The 15,753-nt window shown below is 42.2% G+C and overlaps 1 protein-coding gene and 1 pseudogene across 1 annotated transcript in view; one reads left to right on the forward strand and one right to left on the reverse strand.

Moving 5' to 3' along the window:
- Window positions 1-15,753, forward strand: part of Eea1 (early endosome antigen 1) — a 117,099-nt gene that overhangs the window by 72,585 nt on the left and 28,761 nt on the right. Inside the window, exons 13-15 of the mRNA XM_052753183.1 lie at window positions 571-690; window positions 11,570-11,773; window positions 14,847-15,047. Of these exons, the coding sequence (XP_052609143.1) occupies window positions 571-690; window positions 11,570-11,773; window positions 14,847-15,047 (525 nt within the window). The remainder of the gene's footprint in view (window positions 1-570; window positions 691-11,569; window positions 11,774-14,846; window positions 15,048-15,753) is intronic.
- On the reverse strand, window positions 4,435-7,195 carry LOC128119712 (heterogeneous nuclear ribonucleoprotein A1-like; annotated as a pseudogene).

Consider the following 15,753-nt stretch of genomic DNA (forward strand, 5'->3'; position numbering starts at 1 on the left):
CCATCCCATTGACTGCCACCCCGGAGAAATGCCTCCAAGCCATCCCATTGACTGGAGAAATCAGAGTTGCTCAAAGTCAGGTGCTCAAATGACACCTTATGTGGTTAAAAGAAATGTTATGATTGAATTGAACAAATACTCTGGTTAAAATCTGTTAATTCAGCTGTAGGTTTTCTTTTAGAGGTAATGTCTTAAATGTGGTAGCAGATTGGATTCCTTCCTCATATGCTGTAAATAAAACTACTAAAAAGTAAAAGAAATGCAGATATTGTGGTTTAGATTACTGTTACACATAAATTGTATATCAATTGCTTTATCATAGTGGGATACAAAACTACGATGATGATGAACTAATGCCAGTCTGGAGAAAGATTTTTCTATTTAGGATGAGATTTAATGGGTAGAGGATGACTTCTTAGTCATGAAATTCAGATTCTATAAGTAATAAGAAACTGCTAGTCCCCATATGCTTTGAATTTACTTTTTTTCAATTTGAGAACTGAATACCAGATACTTATGCATGATCACATTGTGTCTTAAGTTCTCAACTAACAGTCTACATTTTTTAAGTTGAAGGAAAAGGTAACAAATTCTACTGAATTGCAACATCAATTAGAAAAATCCAAACAGCAGCATCAAGAACAGCAAGCTCTCCAGCAGAGCACCACGGCCAGACTCCGAGAAGCCCAGGCAAGTATACTGTAACCATTAGAAGCCCAGGCAAGTGTATTGTAACTATTAGAAGCCCAGGCAAGTGTATTGTAACTATTAGAAGCCCAGGCAAGTGTACTGTAACCCTTAGCTTCTAAGCGGAGGTGAAGAGCGTTGTCATCCTGTTGTGGTAGAGCCATGGAATGCCAACACTGGATGATGAGTGCTTTTCAGAGTTCTACATCAGCCGGCAGCAGTGGCGCACGCCTTTAATCCCAGCACTCAGGAGGCAGAGCCAGGCGGATCTCTGTGAGTTCAAGGCCAGCCTGGTCTACAGAGCGAGATCCAGGACAGGCTTCAAAGCTACACAGAGACACCCTGTCCCAAAAACAAAAAACAAACAAGCGCAAAAAAAAAAAAAAAGAGTTCTAAGTCATGGTTAGAAAATCTTACTTTGATTTCTATGAGGAAAAAAAGTACTTTAAAATTTATTGCAAACACATTTATTTTATATATAATTAATAAAGTATTCAAATATATTCATTAGATAAATTTATCTGTTAAATGGCCTAGTTAGATATAAAGATGGGGAAATGGCCTAACTGGTCAAGTGCTGCTTGTGCAAGCATGAAGCAACTCGTGAAACTTGAGCTCGTGTCTCTGCTACCCAAGAGGAAAACTGTGCAGGGCAGCATGCAATCCCCCATAATCCTGTGGAAAACTATGCATGGCAACATGCAGCCCCCCATAATCCCTTGGAAAACTATGCATGACAGCATGCAATCCCCCATAATCCCGTGGAAAACTATGCATGACAGCATGCAATCCCCCATAATCTTGTGGAAAACTATGCATGACAGCATGCAATCCCCCATAATCTTGTGGAAAACTATGCATGACAGCATGCAGTCCCCTATAATCCTGTGGAAAACTATGCATGACAGCATGCAATCCCCCATAATTCCAGTGCCGAAGAGGTGGAGGGGCATGCCTGCCTGCCAGTCATTAGTTAAGAGAGATCATGTCTCAAAAAATGAAGTGGAAAATAATGGAAGAAGACTCCTAGTGTTGATTTCTGGCCTCCAATTGCATATGTAAACATGTACATGCATACTAATACACACACTATTTTGTACAATATAATGTAGTATTCGGTGTTCATATCTTCTACCTCTCAGTATTTCCCGAACACTAGAATTATAGGTATAGAAAATATAATTGATTGGGTTAAATTAATACAGATTCTATTATTACATGGCCTAGTGTTGATGTAGGTAAGAGAAGTTAGTTTTGTTGTGTAAGAGCAAGATACATGTTTGCAGTGAATTTGTATTTGGTTCTTTCATTTATTGTCTATCACTGAGCACTGGGTGTCAAGCGTTGCTCAGCACTGAACGTAGAGACCCGATGTCTACCCCCTGGAAAGCACAGTCTAGTGATACGTGCATAGGAATTTTGTGGTGTCTATGGGGGACAATAAGTCATTTCTTCAGTAAGTAATATTTCCTTCTGAGTTTGAAGAATGACCCAGGAATCAGACAAATAGAGATAAAAATACTGGACTCATTTATCATCTGTTTTGTTCAATAGGTGAACTGTATTATGTCTAGTCTCAGCCAAGGAACTAATACTGTATCTATTTATGGCAGTGAGTAGAACACACAAAAATGTCTGCTGTCACAGAGTGCTTACTGAGGAGGCAAACAGTAACTGTGGTAAATAACAAACACACAGTTATCTAAGTGTGTAGTCGTCTACAAAGGAGGACCAAGCCAGAAGCATGTCTAGTGCTGAAAGTGTTGGGGTTGCGGTGCTAGGGGAGGTTGCTGGGGGGAGGCTTCTATGAGACGAGAGACTGAAGGGAGGGAGGGTGTGAGCTATGGCAGCATCAGGGGTAATTCTCAGAAGCAAGAGGAGCTGGTTGGAGTGGTGTGAGCAAATAATTAAAAGGAACATGGTCACAGAGATTACATGGCTCAGAACATGTAGAACGTCACAGGTAATTTTAAAGTCTTAATTTTACTTTTGTCTTTTTGAATAAAATGAGAAATTGGAAGGTTCTAAGGAAAGGAATGGCATGGTCCAGCTGACTTCTCAGGATTCTGTAGCTGCTGTATTGTGCGTAGACTGAGGAGAACATTAGGGAAGACATGGAAATTAGCTGGGAGATTACAGTAATGAGGACAGAAATGTTGTTTGACCTGGAGTGGGAGCAGGACAGATAGTGAAAAGTGGTCAGACTGTGGGTAAAGCTGACTGCTTTGTTGACAGACGATGTAGAACCTTGAGAGAGAAGGTAAGCGTGGCCAAGGGGTTTTGTCTGGGCACAAAACTAAATAAAAACTGAGGATCCTGTTGGATTTGTCCACAGGGAGGTCCTTGACCTTGGTGGGAGACATCTGGATAGAGAAGGTGGAATGAGCCCCAGACAGGCAGGTTTCAAGAGAGAAAGAGGAACTAGATTATGTGACTGTAGCTACCCTGGGACTTCACGGGTAAGGGAGGAAAGACATGGAGCAAGAGGCTTTCTGATAGTCTCTCCAAGTTAGTGGTGTTCATCTGGATGTGTAGACCTGCCTGGAACTCTCTGGGGAGAACAGGGTTCAGGTGAACATACTCAGTCCCTCATTCCCCACTTGCAATGCATATAAATACATCTTGTAGCACGAATTGTTAGAAGGTCTTATTAATAAAATAAACCCGGTACTAGGTATTGGGATGAATGCTGGAAGATCAGAGAAGCAGAACAAACCACAGCCACCTCACCTTGCCAGTTCCTCAGCTGATCCTGTTTCCTCAGACTGGAAGCCTCTCAGTCCTCATCCAGAATGGATCTCAGCTGAACTGCTGCTAAGAAGCCTGAAAGCTTAACCAGCTCTAGTTCCTGGTTTTCAGGCCTTACATACCTTTCTGCTTCTTGCCATCACTTCCTGGGATTAAAGGCGTGTGGCACCATGCCTGGCTGTTTCCACTGTGGCTTTGAACTCACAGAGATCCAGAGTTCTTGTTTTGTTTTTTTTTTTTTTAAAGAAAAAAAAAAAAGAAGATATAGAAAAGGGTAGCCAGGCGGGTGGCGGTTGCAAGCCTTTAATCCCAGCACTCAGGAGGCAGAGCCAGGTGGATCTCTGTGAGTTCAAGGCCAGCCTAGTCTACATAGTGAGTTTCAGGAAAGGCGAAAAACTACACAGAGAAACGCTGTCTCGGAAAAAAAAAAAAAAAAAAAAAAAAAACCAAGAACCCTGTATCTAGTCTCCTTTGTTTAGCTTTTTTTTTTTTGACCATTAACAATTAACTTGTAACCAACCATCGTAAACAATAACAATTATCCATAAGCCATTGAATGAACGACCAAAAAATACCCACCCCACCTCTTGGGAATGTGGGCGTCATTTTCTTAAAATTACTTCCTGCTTTCTGGGGGTGAAGACATCTTTAGGGAATCCTGAAAAGAAAATTTTTGGTTAATTGTCACGTTCTGGGAGATGTAGCTGTATCATTTGTCCAGTATCTGCATAATGGGAAAATGTAGGGCTTGTCTCAAGTCCTTGCTCGATTTGTCTTTGAATCTGGATCATCTCAGCTAGTCAGCTCAAAATTGTCCTGAGCAGTTTGTAGTCCAAAGTCGATCTTTCTGTGGTGTTAATCGGCTTAATGGCTTTACCATAGTCCATGTGAAATCATCTTTGTAGGGTCCTGTCTTCCTTTTGAAGATTTTAAAGTTGCTGTTAGGTGTGGTCATGGTTCCCTGCAGATTTTTTTTTTTTTTTTTTTTTTTTTTTTTTTTTGCCTCCTCTGTGGTTTGGAGCAATCACAGTCTAATAAATGTCTGCCTCTGGGAACCACAAACGTTCTCCCCTAGAAGCAAGTATCTTTATCTTGACAGCAGTTTCTCCCCACCATTTGTCTTGCCAAACATTTCCAAACTGACCTTTGCCGATGTTTTCTTGTAACGCGATGGCCCTGTCAATTCTTCTCTGAACAAGCAGTAGTAAACCCTTCATCCCAGGTAGCAGCATCACCGCAGTCACCAACTAGATGAGAAGGAGCCAGCAACTCGGAGCAACAGCCACTCCCTTCATGGTCCCCCCCGACACCTTTTGTGGCTCTGCCCTGGCCACAGCTTCTCCGTAGCAAGCCTCCCAGGCTGGCCTCAAAGTTGGGATCTTCCTGCCTCTCCCTCCTTCAAATCCTACCAGTGTGCACCACCACAACCGGCTGAGGGTAGCTCGGGTCTGAGCTGGGCCACAGGCAAGCAGCTTTTTCTCGAATTCGTACCACGAACATTGTGCACCAGATGTAGCACGAATTGTTAGAAGGTCTTATTAATAAAAACAAACCAGGAGCCAGGTAGTGGGGTGAATACCTGGAAGATCAGAGAAGCAGAACAAGCCACAGCCACCTCGCCTCGCCAATTCCTCAGCTGATCCTGTTTCCTCAGACTGGAAGCCTCTCAGTCCTCATCCATCCAGAATGGATCTCAGCTGAACTGCTGCTAAGAAACCTGAAAGCTTAACCAGCTCTAGTTCCTGGTCCTCATGCCTAGTATACCTTTCTGCTTCATTTCCTGGGATTAAAGGCGTGTGTCAACCATGCCTGGCCTTTCCACTGTGGCTTTGAACTCAGAGATCCAAATGGATCTCTGCCTTTGGAATGCTAGGATTAAAGGTGTGTGTGCCACCATTTTCTGGCCTCTATGTCTATCTAGCTGCTGTTCTGTTCTCTGACCCCCAGATAAATTTATTGGGGTGCACAATGTATCAACCACAACATCTCTCCTGAAGATTATAAGTAAAGGATGGGCAAGGGGCCAAGAAAAGTCTCATTGAAACGGGAAAAGTTTGAAGAACTAAATACAGTAAGTATAGTTCTATATAACACGAATCTTTTTTCTTCGAGAGTTAAATTGTTTATTGATTACACAAGATAATGGATGATCCACAAGCTTCATTCCCGTCTGTTATTTTATCTGACACCATCGTTCAATTTTGATGTTGCATAGGGTGTGCCCACAACCATTTTATTGTAACCAAACTGTGACTTTGCTTGGATCCTTTTAATGGTAAAGCTCATTAAAGTCACAACAGTAACTGGCAGTTTAACTACACCAAGGATTTTGAAGACAATGACTTCTCCACCCAAGCAATTATAAATAAATCCCACATGGAACTGGGCACCACCCTGAGCGAATTCTAACTTCGCACTGTTGGGGAAGTTGACCAAGATGGCTTCAGAGCAGACTAACTTTACACAGCACATTTAAAAAGAAAAAAAAAAAGACATTTATTCAACGTCATCACCAGACTATTTATATTTAGCAATCAAGAGTGTGGGTGAAAAAAGGTCTACGGTAAAACCCTTTGTTGGAATGCTTTACACTTTCCACAGAACAGAAACTAAAATAACCTGTTTTACAATGAGTCACAAATACAGTCCTGGAGGTTTTTTGCCTATTCTCTGGCTCTTCTCTCCTGCTAAGCTTTGTTTCCTGGCTGTAATTAGAACCTCCTGCCATGGTCATAGCTGCTGCTGCTGCTGCTGCTGGAACCACCACAGCCACCTTGGTTTGGTGGCTTAGCAAAGTCCTGGCCACCACCTCCATACAGGCCAGGACTTCTGCCTCCAAAGTTTCCTCCTTTCATTGGTCCAAAGTTTGAATACTGATTGTTGTAAAAGCCAAAATCATTGTAGCTTCCACTACCTCCAAAATTACTTCCATCATTACCAAATCCATTATAGCCATACCCACTGCCACCATATCCACCACTACCACAGCTGCCACCGAAGCCACTATGACCACTGAAGTTTCCCTCTTGACCAAAATTGTCATTGCCACCAAAACCGCCTCTATGACCACCACCAAAGTTTCCGGAACCACTTTGACCTCTTTGGTTGGATGAAGCAATAGCCATCTCCTGCTTTGACAGGGCTCTTGTGACTTCACAGTTGTGGCCATTCACAGTATGGTATTTCTGAATAACCACCTTGTCCACAGAGTCTTGGTCGTCAAAAGTGACAAAAGCAAACCCCCTTTTTTCCACTGCCTCTGTCAGTCATGATCTCAATCACTGCAATCTTTCCATACTGCTCAAAATAATCTCGCAGGTGATGTTCTTCAGTGTCTTCTTTAATACCGCCAACGAAGATCTTTTTCACAGTTAAGTGGGCACCCAGTCTCTGAAATTCTTCTCTCAACACGGCTCTCAGGTTCCACAACTCTTCCGTCCACCTTGTGTGGTCTTGTGTTCATAGCGGCATCCACCTCCTCCACGGTGGCGTATGTGACGAACCCAAAGCCCCTGGATCGCTTGGTGTTTGGATCTTTAATGACCACGCAGTCCGTGAGTGCTCCCCATTGCTCAAAATGGCTCCTCAGGCTCTGGTCGGTCGTTTCGGGCCTCAGCCCTCCAATGAAGAGCTTCTGCAGCTGTTCCAGCTGCTTGGGAAACTCGGACTCAGACATGACGGCAGGGAGACCCTTCAGCGATGCTTCCTCCGCGTCAGCAGGCAGAAAGGAGTGAGCTGACGAACGTACCCTGTAACACGAATCTTAAAAGGTCTTATTGATAAAAAAAAAAAAAAAAAAAAAAATTCAGAACCATATACTGGGGTGAACGCTGAAAGGTCAGAGTCAGAGAAGCAGAAGGAGCTACAGCCAGCCTCACTGCGCCAATTCCTCAGCCAGTCCTGTTTCTACGAATCCTCAGGCTTGAAAGCCTCTGAGTCCTCAACCCCAGGGTCTCAGTTGAGTTGCTGCTAAAAAACGTGTAGTTCCTGTCTCCTCACGCCTTATATACCTTTCTGCTTCCTGTCATCCCAAGTAAGACATGAGATCTTAAGTGCTGCAGGGATTAAAGCTGTGTGCTACCACACCTGGCTCTGTTTCCAGTGTAGCCTTGAACTCATAGAGATGCAGATGAATCTCTGCCTCCAGAGTGATAGGAATAAAGGTGTGGGTGTCACCATTTTCTGGCCTCTTTGTCTATCTAGTGGCTGGCTCTGTCCTCTGATCCCCAGATAAGTGTTATTTGTTAGAGCACAAATAAAGTATCACCACAGTTCTAGTCTTTCATACATTTATAAAATAATTATGGGAACATAGGTGAGAGTTACCTGACCCAAACAGAGTTTGGAAAAGAGAAGTTACAGGAGACTTCTTAGAAATGGCAGCCTGAGTCACTGTGTGTGCGTCTCTGGGATAGGATAGGGATGATGTAGAAGGAGATTCCAGGTAAAAACTTCATGGACAGGGGGCTGGAGAGATGGCTCAGGGGGTAAGAGCACTGGCTGCTCTTCCAGAGGACCTGGGTTCAATCTCTAGCACCCACATGGCAGCTCACAACTGTAAGTCCAGTTCCAGGCGATCTGACACCCTCACACAGACATACATGCAAGCAAAACAATAATGCACATAAAATGGAAATAAATTATTTTAAAAGTTGCATGGGGGAGGATACTGTAGCTAGTATGAATTAAACTGTTAAGCTTTGCTGGAACTTAAAACCTAAAGAAAATAGCAGGGTGGTGGCGCACGCCTTTAATCCCAGCACTCAGGAGGCAGAGCCAGGCGCATCTCTGAGTTTGAGGCCAGCCTGGTCTACAGAACGAGATCCAGGACAGGCTCCAAAACTACACAGAGAGACCCTGTCTCGAAAAAAAAAACCATAAATAAATAAATAAATACCTAAAGAAAATAATGTGGACGAGTAGAGATATTAGATAAGCATTTAAAATAAACTGATAACTTTGCTCAACATAATTTCAATAAAGTGATAGAAATGAAATATGTATAACTGATGAGTAAATGAGAGATATGTGAGACAGTAAAATAAGTATAAATTATTTTTGAAATTTCAATGTGAATTATATGAAGAATGGGTAGAAACTAGAGGGAAACTTGGTTTAGGGAGGATTTTGAGAAACAGATCTGAATAGGTTTCTTGTTCATGATAAAGACTGACATAGAGTATTTTTTCAAGAAGAGAAGTAACTAAAGGAATTAGATGATAAGAAGCTATGGTACCACACAGTGGGAAATATATTTGAGCTTCTCCTCTGAAGGAAGGAAATATGGCACATTCAGAGAAAGGAGGTAAATAACAGGAAAAGAATGTGAAGTCAAGGTGGATCACGTGTGAAGTACTACATGTCAGGGTATAATTGTAGAAGTCACAGCTCTGTGTCAGGCAAGCGGGGATTGAGAGTTTGGGGAGAGTGCGGACGCTCTAAGGAATTGTGGAGAATGTTGCAGGGGAGGGCCTTGTTCCAACAAAAAAGATTGAAATGGAGATTGGAACTCAGGTGCTTTTAGTGGCACAACTCTATGGAGATTTGTGCTCTTATTCTAGAAACATTCAGAAATACAGGAGTGAAGAAACAGATCGAAGTATGATCTAGAGGGGCTATTTTGTGGGGTTACCTGGGATATTTTGAGGTGACAGGAAATGAAGGATGTGAGTGCAAGAATAGTTTGTCTCCATTATGAGGTTTAGAAAGAAAAGCTAGGACAGTGGAATGTGGTGATACTGTGTTCCCCAAAATATTGTGTACCCTAATAAACTTAGCTGGGGTCAGAGAACAGAACAGCCACTAGATGTAGAGGCCAGAAAATGGTGGCACACACGCCTTTAATCCTATCACTTGAGAGGCAGAGATCCATGCGGATCTCTGTGAATTCAAAGCCACAGTGGAAACAGCCAGGCATGGTGCCACATGCCTTTAATCCCAGGAAGTTATGGCAGGAAGCAGAAAGGTATGTAAGGCGTAAGAACCAGGAACTAGAGTCTGGTTAAGCTTTTAGGCTTCTTAGCAGCAATTCAGCTGAGATTCATTAGGGTGAGGACACAGAGGCTTCCAGCTGAGGAATTGGTGAGGTGAGGTGACTGTGGCCTGTTGTGTCTCTCTGATCTTCCAGCATTCATCCCAATACCTGGCTCTGGGTTTTTTTTTTGTTTTTGTTTTGTTTTTTTTATTAATAAGACCTTCTAACAATCCGTGCTATAGTGGATCAGCTAGAAGGACATTGAAGTGACAGCATTGAAGATGAGGTCATGGAATGGGAAGATGGGAAGTTGTGGTCAGAGTAAGACAGTCATAATAGTTTTCATAATTTCAGGTTATCACAAAAATCTGTGTGTGGGTGATTGCAATATAGAATGAGTTCAGCCCAGGAATGAAGGTGATGTGAGTGTTGAGGCTGCATCCTAATTCTGTATGCATTTTATATTTTGTAGAAAATTGGCAGAAATTGAGATTAAGACAGTGACTAAACCGGTCGGTGGTGGTGCTTGCCTTTAATCCCATCACTCAGGAGGCAGAGGCAGGTGGATCTCTGTGAGTTCCAGGCCAGCCTGGGCTACAGAATGAGTTCCAGGAAAGGCGCAAAGCTACATAGAGAAACCCTGTCTCGAAAAACTGGAAAAAAAAAGGGGGGGCAGTGACTAATCAGGTCTCAATCTTTCAACGAATCAGGTAGGGATTTACAGATAACAATAGATTTACAGATAACAGGATAGAATAAAGGATAGTGTCCTTCCAAACCAGACAAGGCTTTTCTAGAGGTTGATACAGTAAAGAAGCATGAAGAGGCCAGCCTCCTGTCCTGCTCGGGGACAGCCTGACCAGGTACCGAGGGAGACGGGGAGACAAAGTCTGCACAGTGAAAACCAGATCCCAATGCTGAGTGGGATCAGTGACCTCTGCAGAATACTGCCGTGGACCAGTGAAATGTGAGGGGTTCTTGGTGTCAGGAACAGGAGGTGAGAGCAGCTAGACCATGTGGTTTGTTATGACCGAAGCTTAGAGGAATGAGAAGCGTGCTTGAAAGTGACTGAGTTTAAATGTATTAGTACTGGCACAAATCATTAAACATGCTGGGTGTCTGCTTGTCACTAACATTGGGAGGGCTACTGTAAAACTAGGGCTTTTATTCTGGGCAAAAACTGTCTGACTGTTAAAAAGATGCAGGCAGAGCCAAAGGCGTTTGCCCGGGTGCCTGAGAGAGTGGATATTGTGGATGCGATCTATTTTAGGAGGGCGTGGCTGATTTAGAAGAGTCCTGCTGGGTGTAGAAGTGAGCTTGCATGAGTGGTCACATGTGACAGTGCAATGATCTGCAGGGAGGGGACGGTTCAAGACAGGGTTTCTCTGTGTATCCCTGGCTGGCCTGGAACTCACCCTGTAGACCAGGCTGGGCTCTAACTCAGAGATCCACCTGCCTCTGCCTCCCAAGTGCTGGTAATGGAGGTGTGTGCCACCACCACAGCTGCAGTGGTTTTTCACTCTAGAGCATCTGTGTGATATGTCTTGGATATATATCAATGAATAATAAAGAGAAGATGCTCCTTTATGTAGCCTATGTTCTAAGAGGAGGTGGAAGGAGATGAATAAACATGAGATAAATAAGTAAGCTATGTGTGTTAGAGGTAAGTGCAGTGCAGTGGAAAACCAGTGTGTGGAGTAGCGGGAAGACTGCAGTTGGAAATGTAATGCCAGGGCACCTTGATCTAGAAGGTGACAGTTGAGCAAACGTTGAGGAGGAGGGAGGGAATCATTTGGCTGTTAGGGAAGCATTTAAGGCTGCAGGGTCATTAGTGCAAAGGCTCTGAGGTAGGCGTGTGCATGGAGCAGTCATTGAGTAAGCCCCATGTGTCTGAAAAGGATCAGAAGCATAGGAAATAAGACCAGAGTATTGGGAAAAGTGTGATGTGAACTTTTTTTGTTAAATTCATGCTTGTAAATAATGTAGATTTATGTTATTAAATATGTGCTTTTAATTAATTTGCCACAATAAAGTGTAATCATTTTTTAAATGTAGGTCCAACACTTTGGATGATTAAAATTATTATCAGTCCTTTCATGTTTAAGGAATAACTTTTTAAATTTTTTCCATCATTAAAAGAGTAGTTTTAACTCTTTACAGAATGATTTGGAACAAGTGTTGCGTCAGATTGGTGATAAGGACCAGAAGATCCAGAACCTGGAAGCTTTACTGCAGAAGAGTAAAGAAAACACTTCCTTACTAGAAAAGGAAAGAGAGGATCTTTACGCCAAAATCCAAGCTGGCGAAGGAGAGACGGCTGTTCTTAACCAGCTGCAAGAGAAAAACCACACACTACAACAGCAAGTACGCTTGTCAACTATTACTAGTTCTAAACTTTACTTAAGTCCCTGGGGATTGTAGTAAGTGTTTTATCAAAACAACTCATGATCCTGGCCTTTCTTGTTTTAAAATTTTATTTTTATATCATCATATTTATCATCAAGGTCATTGTGTATTGAAGGCAGCCCCTGCTTTGACAAAAGATGTCCCAGGAGGGACATTATTACCTGTGTGACAACAGGTGAATCTCTTCACCTCGGTCACTGGAAGAGTAGAGATGTGACTGATGGAATGAGTAACAAATTAATAAGTCAAATATAGTAATCAAATGCTAGTTATTACTGAATGTTGCATAATATTTCAAACTCAACTGTTATTTATATTTTGATAATGTATTTGTCTTTGAATAATATATAGCTTTATAATACTTTTAATAAATTATTATTCCAAAATTCATATGCGGTTTAAGAGAAATGTACAAAAAATTTAACTGAGGCTGGGTGCAGCAGTGCACGCATTTAATCTCCACACTCGGGAGGCAGAGACAGGCAGATATTTGTGAATTCAAGGCCAGGCTGGTCTACATATCAAGTTTTATGCCAGTTAGGGCTATACAGTGATATTTTGACCACAAATAAATAAATAACTGAAAATAATTTATAGCTGCTGATTTATGTAAATAATAAAGTGTTTGAGATAAAGAACGAGTAGGTCATACCACTTTTCTAATTGGGGAGTTAGAGTATAGCATGAATTTCTACCAAGTGTCTGGCTAGCTGTTGCTTCTTTCCTGTTTTGTTTGAGCCTGGGGTCTCACAGACAACCAAGACTGGCCTCCAGCATGTTCCTCTCTGGCCCTCACCTCCTGAATGCCACTGTATCTGGCTACCTAAGACATGGCTTTGTTTTCATTTTGTTTGTTGAGATGGGGACTCATTATTGTGGCTTTAGCTGGCCTGGAACTTGCTTTGTAGACCAAGCTTACCTCAAACTTGTTCTTCCTACTTCTGCCCCCTGAGAGTTGGGATTTTAGGTAAATGCCACCATGGTTACCTCCAAGTTGGTTTTGAAGAATTCTTGTAAGGATTTCAGTAGCCTAGTTTTTATGAAGCATTCTTTAGTTATCTACAACGTTACATTGCTTATTATAGAAATACTATCAGAAAATATGTACATACCCACAATATAAATACCCGTACCGCAGTAATAAACAATAATTTTTAAAGAACTATGGTTAAGAAAGCCACACATTTAAAATGAATAAATTAAAACCAATCTTTGTACCTTTGGTTCTGGTCACTTGGAGTAATTACCTATTTAGACCTCCTTCCAATGAACACCAGAAAAGTGGGAAAAGTGGATACAAACACTCTAGTCAACCATCAAACAACAGGTAAAGCACAGGACTGTGACCTTTGGAGTAAGAGAGCCGAGACTGGAAGCCTTTCCTCTGCTGGCTTTTGAGCCAGGGATGTTTTTCCAGGCTGCCATGTAGGTTGGAGAACCCAGGAAGGCAGTGATGTCGTTAACTGATGAGTGTAGGTTAGGGAGCTTCTTGGAGGTTAAGGCAGCTTAATTTGCAAGGCTAAGTGTGAGGGAGGAGTTAGCATTGTAGAGAAAAGCACCACAGAGCTCATTAGGGGTCTGCTGGGGGCTTTGGGTGAAGTCTAAGTTCTATACTTAGCAGTGAACCGAACTCACAAAGAGGTGCTCAGGCTCGGCAGTCCGAGATGGAGGGCATGGCTGACTGACAGACCACACCTTACATGAGAAGTCCACAGAGTGAAGCTCCTATGTGCCACTTCTAACCGGAAGTAAAGGTACATCCTGATAGGGTCCCGGGGAGCCACAAAATCATGACCTGCTACTGGAACACAAAAGCATTTTTGAAGACAACACAGTTCAGGTTAGTCCCAGTATGAAGCAGGAAAGTGTGAAGCACACCAGGAGAAAATCACCAGTGGGGACATGGGCCCTTCTGAACTCTTGAGCCCACCTCCACCCTTGAGCACTTCTTTCTTCCCAGTCAGCAGCTGTCCTCCTTTTGAGGGACTTGGAAGGCATGACTTCCTCTTTATCTTCTGGTGGTTGCTGGGATTTCCACCTCACCTGCATTATATTTTTCTTTTAAATTCTAATAAAACTAGCGTTGCTCTTAAAAAACGAAACAAAACAAAACAAAACCCAAAAAACTTGGTGGAAATAGACCCTGAAATGAAAGATGCTGTAAATCACCAGACGAATACTTTAAAATACCCCCTGGTGCTTATGGGTGTAAAGGATCAACCGTAATAATGGGACAAGAAGTGGAAATGATACAAAACACCCTGAGAGAACTCCCAGGATAACAAAGTTATGATATTTGAATTGAAAATTGACAGTAGGAAAAAAATCAGTCAACATAAAACGATTGAAACCCTTCAAAATGAAGCCAAGAGGACAGAGAACAATGCCTCTGTGAGCGGTGACGTCTTGTAGACTGGCAAAGAGTCGTGAGCATCAGCGGGAGTCTATTAAAATATAAAACTGTAGATTTAAAGAGCTCAACTCCATGTACGTGAAAAGAAGTATCAAATGAGTTAGATTTCTTCTAAATTAAATGTTTGTTTTTGAAAAGTTAACATTGCAAAAGTAAATTTAAAAAAAGTATAACTTGTCTGTCTGACAACTTAGAGGTACCTGTAGTGTGCAAAGAATTCTTTGTTAATCGGATCAGGGAGAGCTGGGAAGCAAGAATGACTACAGGGTGTGTGTGAAAATAGTTTTGCGTAATGAAGATATTCTTTACCTTGATTGTGTCAGTAATTAAATGTGATACCTTTATCAAATCAAATTTTATACTTTAGTTAGATGAATTTTATTGCATATAAGTTTTAGTTGAATAGAGATGATTTAAAAATAATATATCTGAATTTGATGTTCTTAGGATTTGGGATATTATATAGACTTGTTATGAAAGAGATGAATATTTTTACTGGAAAAGCTTCAAATTACCTATTATAGAGCAGTTTAGTATTCTGATGGTGCTTAAACCTGAGTTTCTTCCTTTTTGCTGTGATTTGCAAACGTTGTAATTAGACTCTCGTATATGTAATAGCTGACTCAACTAGCAGAGAAGCTGAAGAATCAGTCGGAAAGCCATAAGCAAGCCGAGGAGAATCTGCATGACCAGGTACAGGAACAGAAGGCACATCTCCGAGCCGCACAAGACCGCGTTCTTTCCCTGGAAACCAGTATCAATGAACTGAGCAGCCAGCTGAATGAGAGCAAGGAGAAGGTCTCTCAGCTCGATGTCCAGGTAATCTCTTGTTTGATGATCGTGCATGCCAAGAGCATCGATTTTAGACCATACGTGTCGCACATTCTTTTCACTTTACCTGTCAGTGGAACATGAGAATACAGAGTAAATTCTGTAGTTTCCTGAGGGCTCCTGTGCCCGCAGGTAGATTTGTCCTTTCTCTATGCAAAGGAGATTTCTGTAATGTAACTTTTGACTCCTACTTCCATGGTACTCCCTAGTAGGATGGTCCGCACAGTGAGAAGGTCAATCCACACATTCAGTGTCTACGAGTACATCGTGAGCCTGCATGTCGTGAGCCTGCATGTAGTGCCTTATTCTTGTAAGGGCTTTCCTGCATAAGCTGCAACCATGAACCGTGTAGGCTGAGGCATGGCAGGGTCTCTGATCTTCGTGCATTTAAAGGGACTGGAGATGGGCTGCGCTGGGGTTTTGGTTTTTGCAATTGGACCCCTCAGAGGTAATAGTGGAGCTATTACTCCCTCAAATCTTCACATATTATGTGACTTTGGAAACTGTCACATATATTTTGAAGCATTTCATGAATTTTCAGTTCCTCAGAAAGACGAGCTGCTATACGTAAATGAAGCTGATTTGCACAAAAGTAAGTTCTTCCCAGGCTGGTATATGTGTGTGTCAGAGAATGGTTTACTCCTGTTCCTTAACGTGGAATTCACTTTGAACTCAGGATAGAGTTACACCTTAT

This window comes from Peromyscus californicus, unplaced genomic scaffold (genome assembly GCF_007827085.1).
Source record: "Peromyscus californicus insignis strain IS unplaced genomic scaffold, ASM782708v3 Scaffold_24__1_contigs__length_46423439, whole genome shotgun sequence".
NCBI lineage: Eukaryota > Metazoa > Chordata > Mammalia > Rodentia > Cricetidae > Peromyscus > Peromyscus californicus.